This window comes from Dryas octopetala, chromosome 1 (assembly GCF_963921425.1).
Source record: "Dryas octopetala chromosome 1, drDryOcto1.1, whole genome shotgun sequence".
Taxonomy (NCBI): Eukaryota; Viridiplantae; Streptophyta; class Magnoliopsida; order Rosales; family Rosaceae; genus Dryas; species Dryas octopetala.
The window spans coordinates 28,703,650-28,717,406 of record NC_141366.1 but is presented as its reverse complement, the minus strand read 5'-3'; the positions used below and the strand labels follow the sequence as shown (position 1 = coordinate 28,717,406).

The window sequence follows — 13,757 nt, the reverse complement described above, 5'->3', positions numbered from 1 at the left end:
TGTGTTGAGTATCCATTTTAGGTAATTTTATGATAATAATTCCTTAGCTTAGAGGAGTGTAAGAACTCAACATTTCTGTGTGTTTTTGTTAGTTTTGGTGTTTTGTAGGTAATTTGGAGCAAAAATAAGAAAAGAAGCTAAAAGGGTCATTTTTGGACATTTCCTAGTCAAACTAGGAAAAGAGGAGAAATCGTAATCAAATCAGAAAAGCTGCAATCCTAGTCATACAAGGAAGGGTCAATCTTGAAAGAGAAGAAATTGTCATTGCCAGAAGTCAAAAATGAGAAATTCTAGTTGAAATAGAAAACCTAATTCAAGTAGGAAAAAGAGTCCTAACCCTGTTGGGAATCATCATGGGCAATATGGTTGTTGATGCTCAAAAATGGTAGAGCACTCAACGTCAAATCAAACCACATGAACCCGTTGACCTCTCATTGAGAGGATGACACATCGAAGTGGGGTAAGAACGGATAGCTGAGTCTAACTAGTGAGTAGTGGTGAAAACGTAATATCCGAAGCACCCTGGGCAAACATACAAAAGTGAGCGGGAAGGGCACCGGTGTGGTACCGGCCGAACCTCCTCTGACGCTCAAGTCAATGTTAAGAGAATATTGAGCAGAGTAAGTGAATAGTATAATAATGATTGAGTCCTCCTTTTCTGACAAGAAATTATCTATTTTATAGTATTTTTGGAAGAGTGTCAACCAATCCGGTGATGACACGTGTCCCTTGTGACGATTTGCATTGTAGGAGTGCCACGTGTCACCTGTTTCGGGGATTCGAATGAGTTGACATGGGTCAGAGCCTAGGAGGCTGGAGCTTGGGAGGCCGGAGCTTAGGAGGTCAGGGGTTATGAGGCCGAAGCCCAGGAGTCTAGGAAGGGCTTAGTCTTTGGGCCTAGGAGGTTGATGCCTAAGAGCCCAGGGGCCTAGGAAGGGCTTAGCCTTTAGGCCTAGGAAGACCTTGCTTAGGCCCAAACGACATGATGCAAAATTTTATGTGACTTGTCGTTATGTCGAGATGATCAGTGATACGAACAGAAGTCCCCCAAGTTTTCGAGCAAATGGTACTTCTTGGTTGGGAGCTTTGTAAACAAAGAAGTCTGAGAAGAACGACAAGTGACCACATAGTTGTTCCTGCTTAAGATACTATCCAGGAGTCCCTCAAGTTCCTTAGCAAGAAAAACTATACTATAGGAAAGCTTGGGGGGTGAGATATGAAAGATCAGAATAATACTTTTTTTTTTTTTTTGAATTTTGATCACTCCGTATTCCGAGCCATAGACACTTGGCGAAATCCCAGTGAAACCCGCCCAATTGAATGGTGAGATGTTTCCCTTTGTAATTTAAAATTTGGACTTAAATTGTAGAGCCCAAATATAAAGAACCCAACCCATATCTCACACTTGTTATTGTTTGATTATTTTGGAGAGAAAAAGAGAGAATAGAATTCTTTGTTAAACCTCAACTGTGAGTGGGCGGAAGAGAGGGTTCGGATCCGAGAGGGCTGAAGGCTGGGATCTAAGGGGGGTTGCTTGGGATTGAAGGGAGCTTCTCGTTGGGCTCAGGTTGGAGAGGTGGTGCACGGGGCGGAAGTGAAAGGCTAGCTCAGATCTGCTCGGGTCGGAGGGGTGGTGCACGGGGCGGAAGCTCAGAGGCGCAACAGCTGCAGGCTCAGGTCGGGCTGGTGTCAGTGGCTCAGATTGGAAGGGTTTGGCTCGGGGCAGGAGACGCAGGATCAGAGGGGCCATATCAGATCAGGCTCGGGCCGGAGCTGTTGCGCGGTGGGCGGAGGCTTGGGCTCGGGCTAGTCTTGGCAGCGGCTCGGAGGAGCTGGGTTGGAGGAGGTTGCTCGTCTCGGAGGCACTGCGCAGGGGGGAGGAGCTGCTCGGCTCGGGCTTTGGGCTCGGTTGTGAAGTGCTTGGCTCGGGCTGGAAATCGAGAAAGCTTGGACTCGGGCCAGAGCTGTTGCGCAGAGCGGAGGCTTGAGCTCAGGGCGGACGAGGCAGCCACCGACTCAGGTCAGGACTGGTGGTGCGCGGGGAGGAAGCTCGAATTGAGCTTGGGCTCGGAACTGAAGGCTTCAAGTTGCTGCGCCTCTGTGTGTTTGGGCCGCGGAAGCTGTGGGTTTTGGGAGCTTGGTGTGCTCCGCTGGATCTTGGGTGAGCTGCTCGGAGCACTTGGCAGCTCGGGTAAGTGACTTTTTTATTTTGCATTTTATGATTGGTGATGTAGAATGAAATTGAGGTAGAGCCAAAGGCCTTGAACTTGTGTGTTGAAATTTGCAAGTAGGAGAAGTGCTTGTGTCGACCCTATGCATATTTGATATCTGAATGGGGGAGGAGCCTACCCGAGCATAAGTTGAGGTGAAATATCTTCAATTTTGTGGACCATTGGAATTTATTGGGTGTTGTTGGCCAGGTACATAGGAGCTAAGACAAGTGGGTCGGAATCCATCAAAGCTGTTGAAGCCGCGGAATACGGGTAAGGCTTGGGTTGTTATTGTTGTTACTCTTCAATTGATTTTTTGAATATTGACTTTGATAAATGGTTGGTGGCTGAGAATGTGAAAAGTGATAGGGTGAATGTTGTGAAATTAGGGGTGGAAGAGCACACATGAGGGGTGGGAAATTAGTAGTGATTTGATATGTCCATGGTGTTGTCTTGGTATTCCGAGCACTTCCCATCTTGATTTTTGGTTTGTCTTGGATGGGCAGGTGTGTTAGGGTCGGACATTCCATGGCTTCCTCAGACGATTCGTTAAGGAGGACAATTTCATGGATGAGGAGGAGTTTGACCAGGCGTCTACAAGTGATGGGACACCGATGAGACCAAGTGTGCCCCTACCCCAGATGGGGTGTGGAAATATGGGGGTGGGCAAAGTGCTCAAAACCGTCCAAGAGAGCTTGTCCATGGTGATGGAAAGTGAAGGAAATGACAGTGATGATGTAGAGACACCCACAAGTAGTGGTAATGTGGGTAGGCATATGGCACCTAGGACATACTGGTCCGTGGATGGGCTGTGTGAGAACAGGATGAAAGAGAAGGAGCTTAAAAAATTGAGGGTGGAGTTCCAAATTCTCGATTACATCCATCTGAGCCTCCCAGGAAAGGATGATGTCTTGAGCAACCCGCCGGAGGGGCATATTTTGTGTTTTGCCAAAAGTTTTCACCATGGGTTTAGACTTCCTCTTCATCCCTACTTCCAATACATCTTAAGGAAGTTAATAATTGCGCCTGCCCAACTAATGCCCAATAGTTGGAGGACATTAATTGGGTTGTATGTGTTGTTCCGAGAGGAGGGGTATGGTGGCCCGAGCATAGCTCAATTCACACACTTGTTTGAAATGAAGTCAAGTCCCAATTTGCGATGGTGGGTGTACTGCTTGCAATTGCCAAACGGACAGTTCGCCGATGGCACGACTCGCCAAATACAGGTGGGCCACCCAGATGCTCACAACGATTGGAAGAAAAAATGGTTTTTCGCAAGTAAAGCCTGAGAATTCGGCCGGAGTGAAAGGGTGACCACGAATAGAGTGTCGAATAATTTCCAATTAATAGGTTGTGCGGTTGAGCCGAGGCATTGGTCTTTGTACACTTTGATTATTAGATGATGTTGTGCTTGTACTAATAGTAATATTTGGTTGTTTGTGTTTGTAGAGGTGACTGGGAAAGGCTTCCATTGTCGGAAGAGAGTGTGGAGGAGGTGCGGAAAGTGTTTAGTCGTCCCGCCTGAAAGTTGAGCGCCGCATACCTTCTGTCTCCTGAAAATTTGGCCAAGTACGGCTTTGGAGCCCTAAGTGAGTCTTTGTACTTCCCCTCTTGAATTGTTTGTTGATGAGAAAATAACTTGTGCTCATTGGTTGCGTTGGTCTTATAATGAAGATGACCAATACGAAGAAGACAAGTAGACTAGTTGGTCCTGCCCCGCCTGCCCAGAGGAGGCTGATGATGGGGGCGCTGCTGGCCGAGGGTGGCTTATCCCAAGGGAATACAAGTAGAGGCGCTCCGATGCCTGGGGGTATTAGGTATAGTGGGTCTACCAGCATCCTTGCTCTGAAGGTTACTTCTCCTGCGAAGAAAAGGAAGACTGGAGTAGATGCGGCCGAGCATGGGAGAGAGGGCAAGAGGGCAGCTAATGTGCCTGATCCGGCCCCAGAGAAAGAGCGTCTGGTACAGCAGGCGGTGATAGACTTTGGAGGGTCCCTAAAGAAGGAGAGGGACGACTGGGTAATCGGGGATGATGTGGAGCCTCTAGCTGTTCTGTAGCGGGCCTTCTCCGAGCAGTCAGGTAAGGGAGGGTGGTGCATCACTATGAAATGTCTAAAGTTATATTTTATAGCATATGGTAACTTTTTTCGTGACATTCGACCTGGTAGACATTGTTTTTTATTTATCATACACATGTTAATGTCCTTGCCACAATGGAGAAGATGAAGAACGAGATGTCGAGCTTCGTGGTGTAGAAGGACAGAGCGCTCTCAGCCGAGGAGAAAGTCAGTACCTTGGCTGGCCAGAACAATTGGTTGTAGGTTGAGCTGCTGCAGGCCAGGAAGGTGGTACCTAGGAAGTGGAGCCCGAGGACGGAGCATCCACAGGTGGGGAGCATGACATGGGTGTGGAAGGTGGTAGGGGTGGGCGTTTAAACCGGGAACCGGGTGCACCAAACCAAACCGGGGGGAAAAAAATCGTAAAAAACAGCTTTGACCAAAACTGGTCAACACCGAGACTGAATTGGACCGAACCGGTCCAATCCAATTTCGGTTCCAGTTTTGCACTTCACAAAACTGGACTGGACCGGATAATTAATATATATATTTTTAATTTTTATACATATTTAATTTTTATACACTTTTTAAACATTTTTATACACATTTTTACAAACATTTTTACACACATTTTACACATTTTAGATAATAAAATTAATATTAACCTAGCTATATTTTAGACTCTAAAATATATTTTATATAACCCTATGGCCTATATTATATATATAATAATGTTGGGAAAATTATATCAAAAGGACTAATAATATACCCCATTTTTTAGTTAAGAACTCGCATTTCACTTTGATTCAATTAAAGATTAGTATTAATCAAGTATTTCAATTAAGGATATTTTGTCACTTCCGTTAGTATTTCCGTTAAAAACTGATCATGTGACTTATACATGACCAGTTTGCAAGGGCAAAAAAGTATTTTAAATTTTTTATTATTATTAAATGTATAAATAATTAATAATTAAATAAAAATTGAAAAATTGAAAAAAAAAAAAAAAAAAAACTGAGAGCCCAGCAAGGCAGCAACCCAGCCACTCCCCACCCACCACCCCTCCCCCCACTCATCCCCTCCCTCCGACCCCACCACCACTAACCAGCCACCACCCATCCTCTCTCTTTTCTTTCTCTCTCTCTCTCTCTCTCTCTCTCTCTCTCTCTCTCTCTCTCTCTCTCTTGTCCCTTTCATTTTTTCCTCCCTCTGCTTCCTAATCTTCCCTGCTGAGAAAGAGGGGTGGGTAGACTTCCCCCTCCCAATCTAGCCTTAGCCCCATCCCCTCCCCGGCCCACCCAACCTAGCCCTACCATGACTCACCCAGCCCCAACCTTGCCTCGACTCGCCTAGCCCAAGCTCAGCCCACCCCACACTCGAGCCTCACCAAGACCCCATCCCCACTTCGGCCGGTGATGATCGATCCCCCTCCCCTACGCCAGCGACGCCCCTCCACCCGAGCCTCAGCTCCTGATCGAAGAGATAGTGATAGTGAGCAGAGAGAAATGAGAGAGGAGAGAGGAAAATAGAGAGGAGAGATAGGGAAAGACGAAAGAGAAAAAAGGAGAAAGGAGAGAGGGAATGTGAGGAAGGGAGGCCTGGCCAGAGTTGCTATCTGGGAAAAGATGGTGTGGGCGGTCGGTGGTGGCTGACTAGGTTGTTTTTTTTTTTTTTTTTTTTTTCAGTTTTTTCATTTTTTTATTTAATTATTAATTATTTATACATTTAATAAAAAATAATAATTTGAAAATACTTTTTTGCCCTTGCAAACTGGTCATGTGCAGCTCACATGATTAGTTTTTATCGGAAATACTAACGGAAGTGACAAAATATCCTTAATTGAAATACTTGGTTAATACTAGTCCTTAATTTAATCAAAGTAAAATGCGAGTCCTTAACTAAAAAATGGGGTATATTATTAGTCCTTTTGATATAATTTTCCCTAATAATGTTTTAGTATATAATTTTAGTTATACCTTTTATAATACAATTAATATATTCTTTATATATACACTAAACCCTATATACTAAAATTATTATAGTTCTAGGGTATAGTATATAGTTATAAACTTCTAATAGGGGAAATTATGTATTAGGGTTTAGGGTTTAAAGTTTAATCGAAACCCTATACCCTAAACCCTAAAAGTAATAAACATATAACATATATAACTAATAACTATATAAGTATATATTATATAACCCTAATTAGACTCATAGTCAACTATAACCCTATACCCTAATACAATTATAACCATATACCCTAAACTATATTAATTACTCTATACATATATAAGTAATATGTATATAAGTATATAATATATATAATTATATAAGTATATAACCCCAATAAAACCCCAATTAGACTCATAGTCAACTATAACTCTATACCCTAATACAATTATAATCATATACTCTAAACTATATTAATTACTCTATACATATATAAGTAATAAGTATATAACATATATAACTATATAAGTATATATTATATAACCCCAATTGAAACCCCAATTAGACTCATAGTCAACTATAACTCTATACCCTAATACAATTATAATCATATACTCTAAACTATATTAATTACTCTATACATATATAAGTAATAAGTATATAACATATATAACTATATAAGTATATATTATATAACCCCAATTGAAACCCCAATTAGACTCATAGTCAACTATAACCCTATACCCTAATACAATTATAATCATATACCCTAAACTATATTAATTACTCTATACATATATAAGTAATAAGTATATAACATATATAACTATATAAGTATATAACCCCAATCAACCCTAAACCATTTTTATTTTTGTTATTTTTTTTTTTCCAATTGCCTAAAGGTCCCAAACTCCAAACCCCAATCAACCATAATTGAAACCCCAATTACTCCTAAATTAGTCAATTACCCAATTGAAACCCCAATTGAAAGTTGAAACCCCAATAAGACTAATTAGTAATTTAGTATTCAATTGAAACCCCAATTAGAATTAGTCTAATTGAGTCAATTACCCAATTGAAACCCCAATTACTCCTAAATTAGTAAATTACCCAATTGAAAGTTTGAAACCTCAATTACTCAATTAGACTAATTTAGTCAATTAACCAAATATTACCCCAATACCCCCAATTGAAACAACCACTCACTCACTCATCTAAGTCAATTTAGATGACTAAATTAGTAAGTCAATTTAGTGTATTGATCAGTGATCACTCATTCAGTCATTCATTCATTCATCACTCTCGTCTCTCGACACTCACTCAGTCTCCACTCTCCAAACCCTAAACTCGCGTCGCGCTGCCCTCTCTCGATCTCGATCTCGATCTCATCACTTTCATCAGCTCTCAACCTCTCACGATCTCACCTCTCAGTTTCGCATCTCACCTCTCATCCTTCATCTCTCACTCTCTTGTCTCTCATCTCGAATCTCAAATCTCTCATCTCAGAAGGCAGACTCGCAGCCACCACGAAAGGGTAATCTCATTCTCATCTCCCTCACTTTCTTCTCTGACTCTCATCTCTCATCTCTGACTCTCTTATTTTTGTCTGTCATATTATGATTGAACTGAAATTAGGGTTTCGAATTGAATTGGGGATTTGAGGTTTAACGGTTCAGGGTTTAAATTGAGAAAATTCTCTCATCTCTCTTCCCGTCGCCGTCGCCAACTCGCAGTCACTCTCTCACGTCTCAGTGTCTCACTCTCCCTTCTCACTCTCACATCTCAGTGTCTCAAACAGTCAAACCCACGATCATCTCAGTCCGTCGCCGTCACGATCTTCCTCTCGCAACCTAAACAGAAACTCAAACACCTCTCGATCTCCCCTCAGTGTCTCAGTGTGTTGCCTCTTGATCTCGCATCTCGACCCGTCGGTAAGTTCTCTCATCTCTCATATCTCAGTATCTCACTCTGTCTAATTTACTAATTTAGGGTTTAATTTTGGGTTAGGTTTAGGGTTTGATTTGGGGATTTAGGGTTTGATTTTCTGATTTACTTGGTTTTGGGTTTGATAATTTTGATTTACTAATTACTTGTTGTTTGGGTTTGATTTTCTAGCTTCCAGAGTCTAGACCCATTCGTGGAAAAAAAGACAGAACACCATTTGTGGTAAGTATCTCCTCTCCTTCCACTCGGACCACTCACTCACTCAGCTCAAATTGTGGAAACCAACCAAGCTAATGTTTGCATAGCTAGTTATCAGTCCGTGCAAATTCTCAGGGTTCACTATTCCAACAATTTTGTTTACTTTTTAATGTTGATTAAATTATCAAGAAGTTGAATCTAAACTGTCATTCTTGTAGTTGATGGTTTTTGTCTCATTGATGGTGCTTAAATGTTTTTCCTCTTCTTTTAGAGTTTATATGAAATAATATAGTCTAGAAACTGATGATCTTGCAATTAACCAATTCGTCACCTGCCATTGGGTTGCTTTTGATTTCTCTAGAGGCATGTAGTGCACTTTATGTTTCTGTTTCTTCTATTTCTTTCTGAAGGAGATGGTGAATTACAGATAGGTAAACATAAGGGTAATTCTGGATAGAGAGTTCTTTAAAGAGGGATAGCTCCTTGTGTGATAACTGAGATAATAAATGGTCAGGAATGAGCATTTTTATGCTGGAACTTTTTTTTCTAGTTTGAATTTGATAGTTCATGCATAAGGAAGAAAGGAGCTAGGATGATTTTGTTCACATAATATGTAATAACTGAATCAGATGAGTATCTGTATATGTCTATTCAAAAACTTTAATTTGATAAGTTGAATTCTATTGTTTAGTTGCTCAGTTATTTAGTTATTTATTTGTAATGTTTGAAGACAATTGGTTGTTGACAGGGGTTATTTGAAGACAATTGGCTGCAGGGGGTTGATGGTTGGTTGGTGGCAGGGAGTTGATGATTGGCTAGGGTATTTTAATTTGTGTTATTTTGTAGTTATGTAACTTAATTTGTATTTGATTGGTTTGTACTTTGTAATTTGTATTAGGTTGGTTTGTAATTTGTATTTGGTAACTTGTAACTTAGTAAGTTATTAACTTCTTTAGCTTTGGTTGGTTTTTATTTTTTTATTTACTTTCACTTGGAGTCTTAGACAATGGTGAAATGGTTATTGGTTGATATCTTGTAGGTTGTGGAATGGTACAAAAAATGTAATGGTTGAATGTTGATGACTTGATATCTTATATGTTAATTGTTAAATGTTGAATTGTTGTGACTTGTGACTTGTGACTTGAACAACAAATGGTTGATTTGTTGTTAAAAAAAATGTTTTGATTTGTTGTTAAAAAAAGTGTTGTGATTTGTTGTTAAAAATTTTTAAAAAACATGTTTTAAAATTTTTTTGGCCCAAAAATTTAATTGGTCTAAGGCCCAAATAGTGAGGCCCAGTCCTAAACAGTGAACTGGACTGAATTGGAACTGTTCCAGTTCAGTTTGGTCCAGTTCTGAGCCAAAATTTACAGTTTTTTAGCACTGGACTGGACTAGATAAGCTCTACAGTTCAGTGTACAGTTTGGGGTGAGCACTGGACTGTACTGGACCGTGCCCACCCCTAGAAGGTGGTGGTCTAGGAGAGGATTCCAAATAAATGTTTGGAGCAAACATGGCCCGGAGGCAGTGGTGGGCGGACCATCGCCCTATTTTTGTTTTTGAGTTATATGGTCGGGTCGGATGTGACACGAACCTAATTGCAAACTGTTTTGATTATTAAGTGTGTACTTGATTATATGTGGATGATTTGGAGGGTGTCCGACCCGTTATTGGGTAGGATGCCCTTCTCTTTAATACATGGTATTGTAGAATTTCTCTTGAATGCATGGTACCTAGTTTCCCTTGAATGCATGGTATTTAGTTTTCCTTGAATGCACGGTACTTAGTTTTCCTTGAATGCATTATACTTATTTTACCTGGAATGCAGGGTACGGATATGGGTAGGGTCAGATGTTTGATGACCCGAGAGTCCATACATACAATTAACACTTTGAATGAAAATGAGTAAAAAGGTGTTTGTGGTAGGACATTCATTTGTTAAAGCAACATAAGATAAATGAACTGGAAAAAGTCCCTGGGGGGTTACATCATGTGTCTACTTGTAAAAGTAACGGAGGTGCTTGGTATGCCATAGGTGGCCGAGTTTCTTGCCTGTTGTGGCACGGAGCCTGTATGTGCCCGGACAGACGACCTCAATGATTTCATATGATCCTTCCCAGTTAGGTTTCAGAGCACCCGTCTTGGCCAAGGTGGTGCTGCGCAGAACCCAGTCCCCCACTCGGAAGTGGCGATGCTTAACTTTAGAATTATAGTACCGAGTGACCCGTTGCTGGTAGGCATACTTGTGTAGCTCAGCCCGGGCCAGAAGCTCCTCAGTAAGGTTGAGACTTAGGGCTAGCTGGTCATCATTTCTCTCTGGCTGAAATGTGTCGAGGCGGTATGAGGCAAGTTCGACCTCAACTGGGATTACGGCTTCAGAAGCAAAGGCCAAGGAATATAGGGTTTCCCCGGTCGAGGATCGACAAGTCGTCCGGTAGGACAATAAGACTTCGGGTAGGAGGTCAGGCCACTTTCCCTTTTTTGTATCAAGTTTGGTCTTCAAGGTATGTTTGATGGTCTTATTGACAGCTTCAACTTGTCCGTTGGCCTGAGGATGACCGGGAGAGGCAAAGAAAAGCTTGATGTTGAATGCTGAGCAAAATGATTTGAACTCCTTGTTGTCAAATTGTTTGCCGTTGTCAACGATAATGGCGTAGGGGAGACCAAAGCGGCAAATTATGTTCTTCCATATAAAGCTCTTGATGGTTTGGGTGGCTGCCTTTGCCAAGGGCTCAGCTTCTACCCACTTAGTGAAATAGTTCCCCTCTATCATTGGGCCGATTAAGTCTATGCCTCATTAGGCAAAGGGTCAAGGACTGTTCATGGTGGTTAGGAGCTCGGGTGGCTAGCGCGGAAAAGTTGCAAATTTTTGGCACTTGATGCATTTCTGAGTGAGCTTCTTAGCATCAGCGCGGAGGGTCAGCCAATAGTAGCCTTGGCGAATGGCCTTGTGGGCTAAGGATTGAGCCCCCGCATGATTGCCGCATACCCCTTCATGGATCTCCCGGAGGATCCAGTCGCCTTGCTCGGGGGTAAGGCACTGTAAGTATGGTATGGAGAAACCCCGCTTGTATAATTTTTTGTTGATAATGGTATACCGGGAGGCTCAATGGGGAAGGTGCCGAGCCTCGGTCTTGGTTGCAGGTGGGTTCCCATACTTAAGAAATGTTAGGAGAGGGTTCATCTAACTAGTTTGGTGCTCAGACTGGCAGACCTCCATAGCATCAGTGCTGCTGTGTTGGGGTAGGAACTCGACTGGGACAGACCTTCCGGAGGTTTGGTCAATAGCCGAGGCAAGGCGAGCTAGGGCGTCTGCCCTCTCATTGTCTGCCCAAGGGATTTGTATGAGTTGGTATGCTGAGAACTAACTTAGTAGGCTTTGGACTTTGGCTAAGTAAGCTGTCATGCGTTCGCCCTTTGTCTGGTATTCCTGTGTGACCTGGTTCACCACAAGTTGAGAATCGCTATAGATTCTAAGTTGCTCAACATCCATGTGTACTGCCAGAGATAAGCCGGCAAGGAGGGCCTCATATTCAGCCTCATTGTTGGATGCCTTGAAGCCGAACTGGAGAGCATACTCGATAGTAGTCTGGTCATGGGCAATCAAAATAATTCTGGCACCACTGCCCTGCTGGTTGGAAAACCCATCAACATACAAAGACCAGATTGGGCGATCTGACCTGATTGCTGGAGTTGAAGAAGTAGGTGGGTCAGTGGTCAGTATAATGGCGGAGAAGGGCTCAGCGTCAGGTAGGAATGTGGATTCTGAAATGAAGTTTGCAATGGCTTGTCCCTTTATAAGTTAGTTGGGTTATGTATGGAACTAGTGGGTTTGGGTTAAATTTAAAAAAATAATAATAATTGTTTTGGCTACATCACTTAAGCTAGCCCAAATGAAGTTGGGTCCTATAGAAATTAGTAATAGCCCAACCCATGAAGGAAAACAAATAATAAACAATTAACTAAGAGTAAGATAAACACTACGTCCATTAGATGTCCCAAACTCATCCATAGTATTTTTTTTTTTTCTACCAAGGGTGGAGATTTTGACAGAGGGGGATTGAGTCATCACCCTAAAACATGATTATACTTACAACTCCTATAACCTAATAGAAAACCAAGTTAACTGAACCAAGTAACAAGTAAGAAAGAAAATTTGAAAAAGAGAAAGAAAGAGTGAGAGAAAGAGTGAAGAGAAAAAAAAGGGTGAGAGAAAGAGAGAAAAAGAAGTTGAAGCTCTATCAACATCAGTTAGTAGTTGCCACCCACCTTAGATAAATACTTGAAGTTTTCATTTTCAATTTAGAAGGTTAAATTTACTAACCTTTCTCTTCTATTTGTAGGCTTTAATACACTAAATTTCTGAATTGAAAGGGGTGTCCTTATCAATTTTGTTAAAATTGAGTTTTAAGCTTTTGACCACATATCTTTGTTTAATATTTTAAAACAAAAAAATAAGTCACTTATTGCCTTATTATAGCCATAAGAACATATTTTAAGAGTTGAAAACAAAAGAAAAGAAAGCAAAAAAAAATGAAAAATCTGAAATTTTTCTAGAAAATTCGCATTTCAGTATGGCCTCTTTTTGGGCCTTATAATTAGAGTTCTAACCTTTCATTTTGCATGATTTTTATATGGTTTTAAAGAGATGATGTAGAGCTTTAAAACAAGCATAAATTTGCTTAATTTGGTGAAGGTTGTTGAGCTCAATTTATATATATTTTATATCCTTAAAATCATGCATTTTTGTCTATGTCTTTTAGCATTTTTAGTATTTTTATTTCCTATTTTAATTATTTAGTTAATTAGTAGATTTATTAGTTTTTGTTTCATTTTCTAGGTTTTAATGTTTTATTAGGATTTATTTTAATTAATTATTGTATTTTTATTTTGTAGGACTTAAAATGAGAAGCCTAAAAAAAATAAAAGAAGAAAATGGTCCAAAATGGAAGAAAGAAGAAGAGCCCAAACTGCAGCCGACTTCCGCAAGCCCAAAATCACTTTGGGGAGGCGAAGAGTCACAGCAGCTGCCTCATAACATTCCTCTCCGCCTATTTCTCTTTTTCTCTTCATTAATCTTCTTCTCCACAACTCAAGCGGCGACACGTGGCGCCTCACCAAATCTTCCAGCGCACTTCCTTTGATTAATCTTCCTTTCCTCCAATAGCCACGCAACACGTGGCATCACAACAGCTGGAGGATGCCAGCCTCCCTTCCCGTGCGTGTCCCTCTCTCTTCTTGGCCACTCTTCATGCGACACATGCCAACCACAACCCCTAAAATTCCTACTGCTATGCTTCTATTTAAAGAAGGCTATGCCTACCATTTCAGGATCATTTTCATTCTCTTTTTCTTGTTCTTCTTTTAGCTGCATAGAGTTAGTTTAGTGAGAAATTTC

The 13,757-nt window shown here is 41.2% G+C and overlaps 1 protein-coding gene and 1 long non-coding RNA gene across 3 annotated transcripts; one reads left to right on the top strand and one right to left on the bottom strand.

The window, feature by feature from the left end:
- The first annotated feature begins 7,513 nt into the window (after window positions 1-7,513).
- LOC147299551 (uncharacterized) lies at window positions 7,514-9,469 on the top strand. 2 transcript variants are annotated; one of them, XR_015119940.1, is made up of 4 exons: window positions 7,514-7,751; window positions 7,853-8,148; window positions 8,333-8,383; window positions 9,108-9,469. It is a non-coding gene; the product is annotated as an uncharacterized LOC147299551 (long non-coding RNA). The 2 variants fall into 2 exon arrangements; XR_015119941.1 differs by having other exon boundaries at window positions 8,333-8,972.
- An 886-nt stretch (window positions 9,470-10,355) lies between these two features.
- Window positions 10,356-11,132, bottom strand: LOC147299550 (uncharacterized). The gene has a single exon (XM_086231096.1). It carries the CDS (start codon window positions 11,130-11,132, stop codon window positions 10,356-10,358), a length of 777 nt encoding a protein of 258 aa, XP_086087222.1.
- Window positions 11,133-13,757: the final 2,625 nt, after the last annotated feature.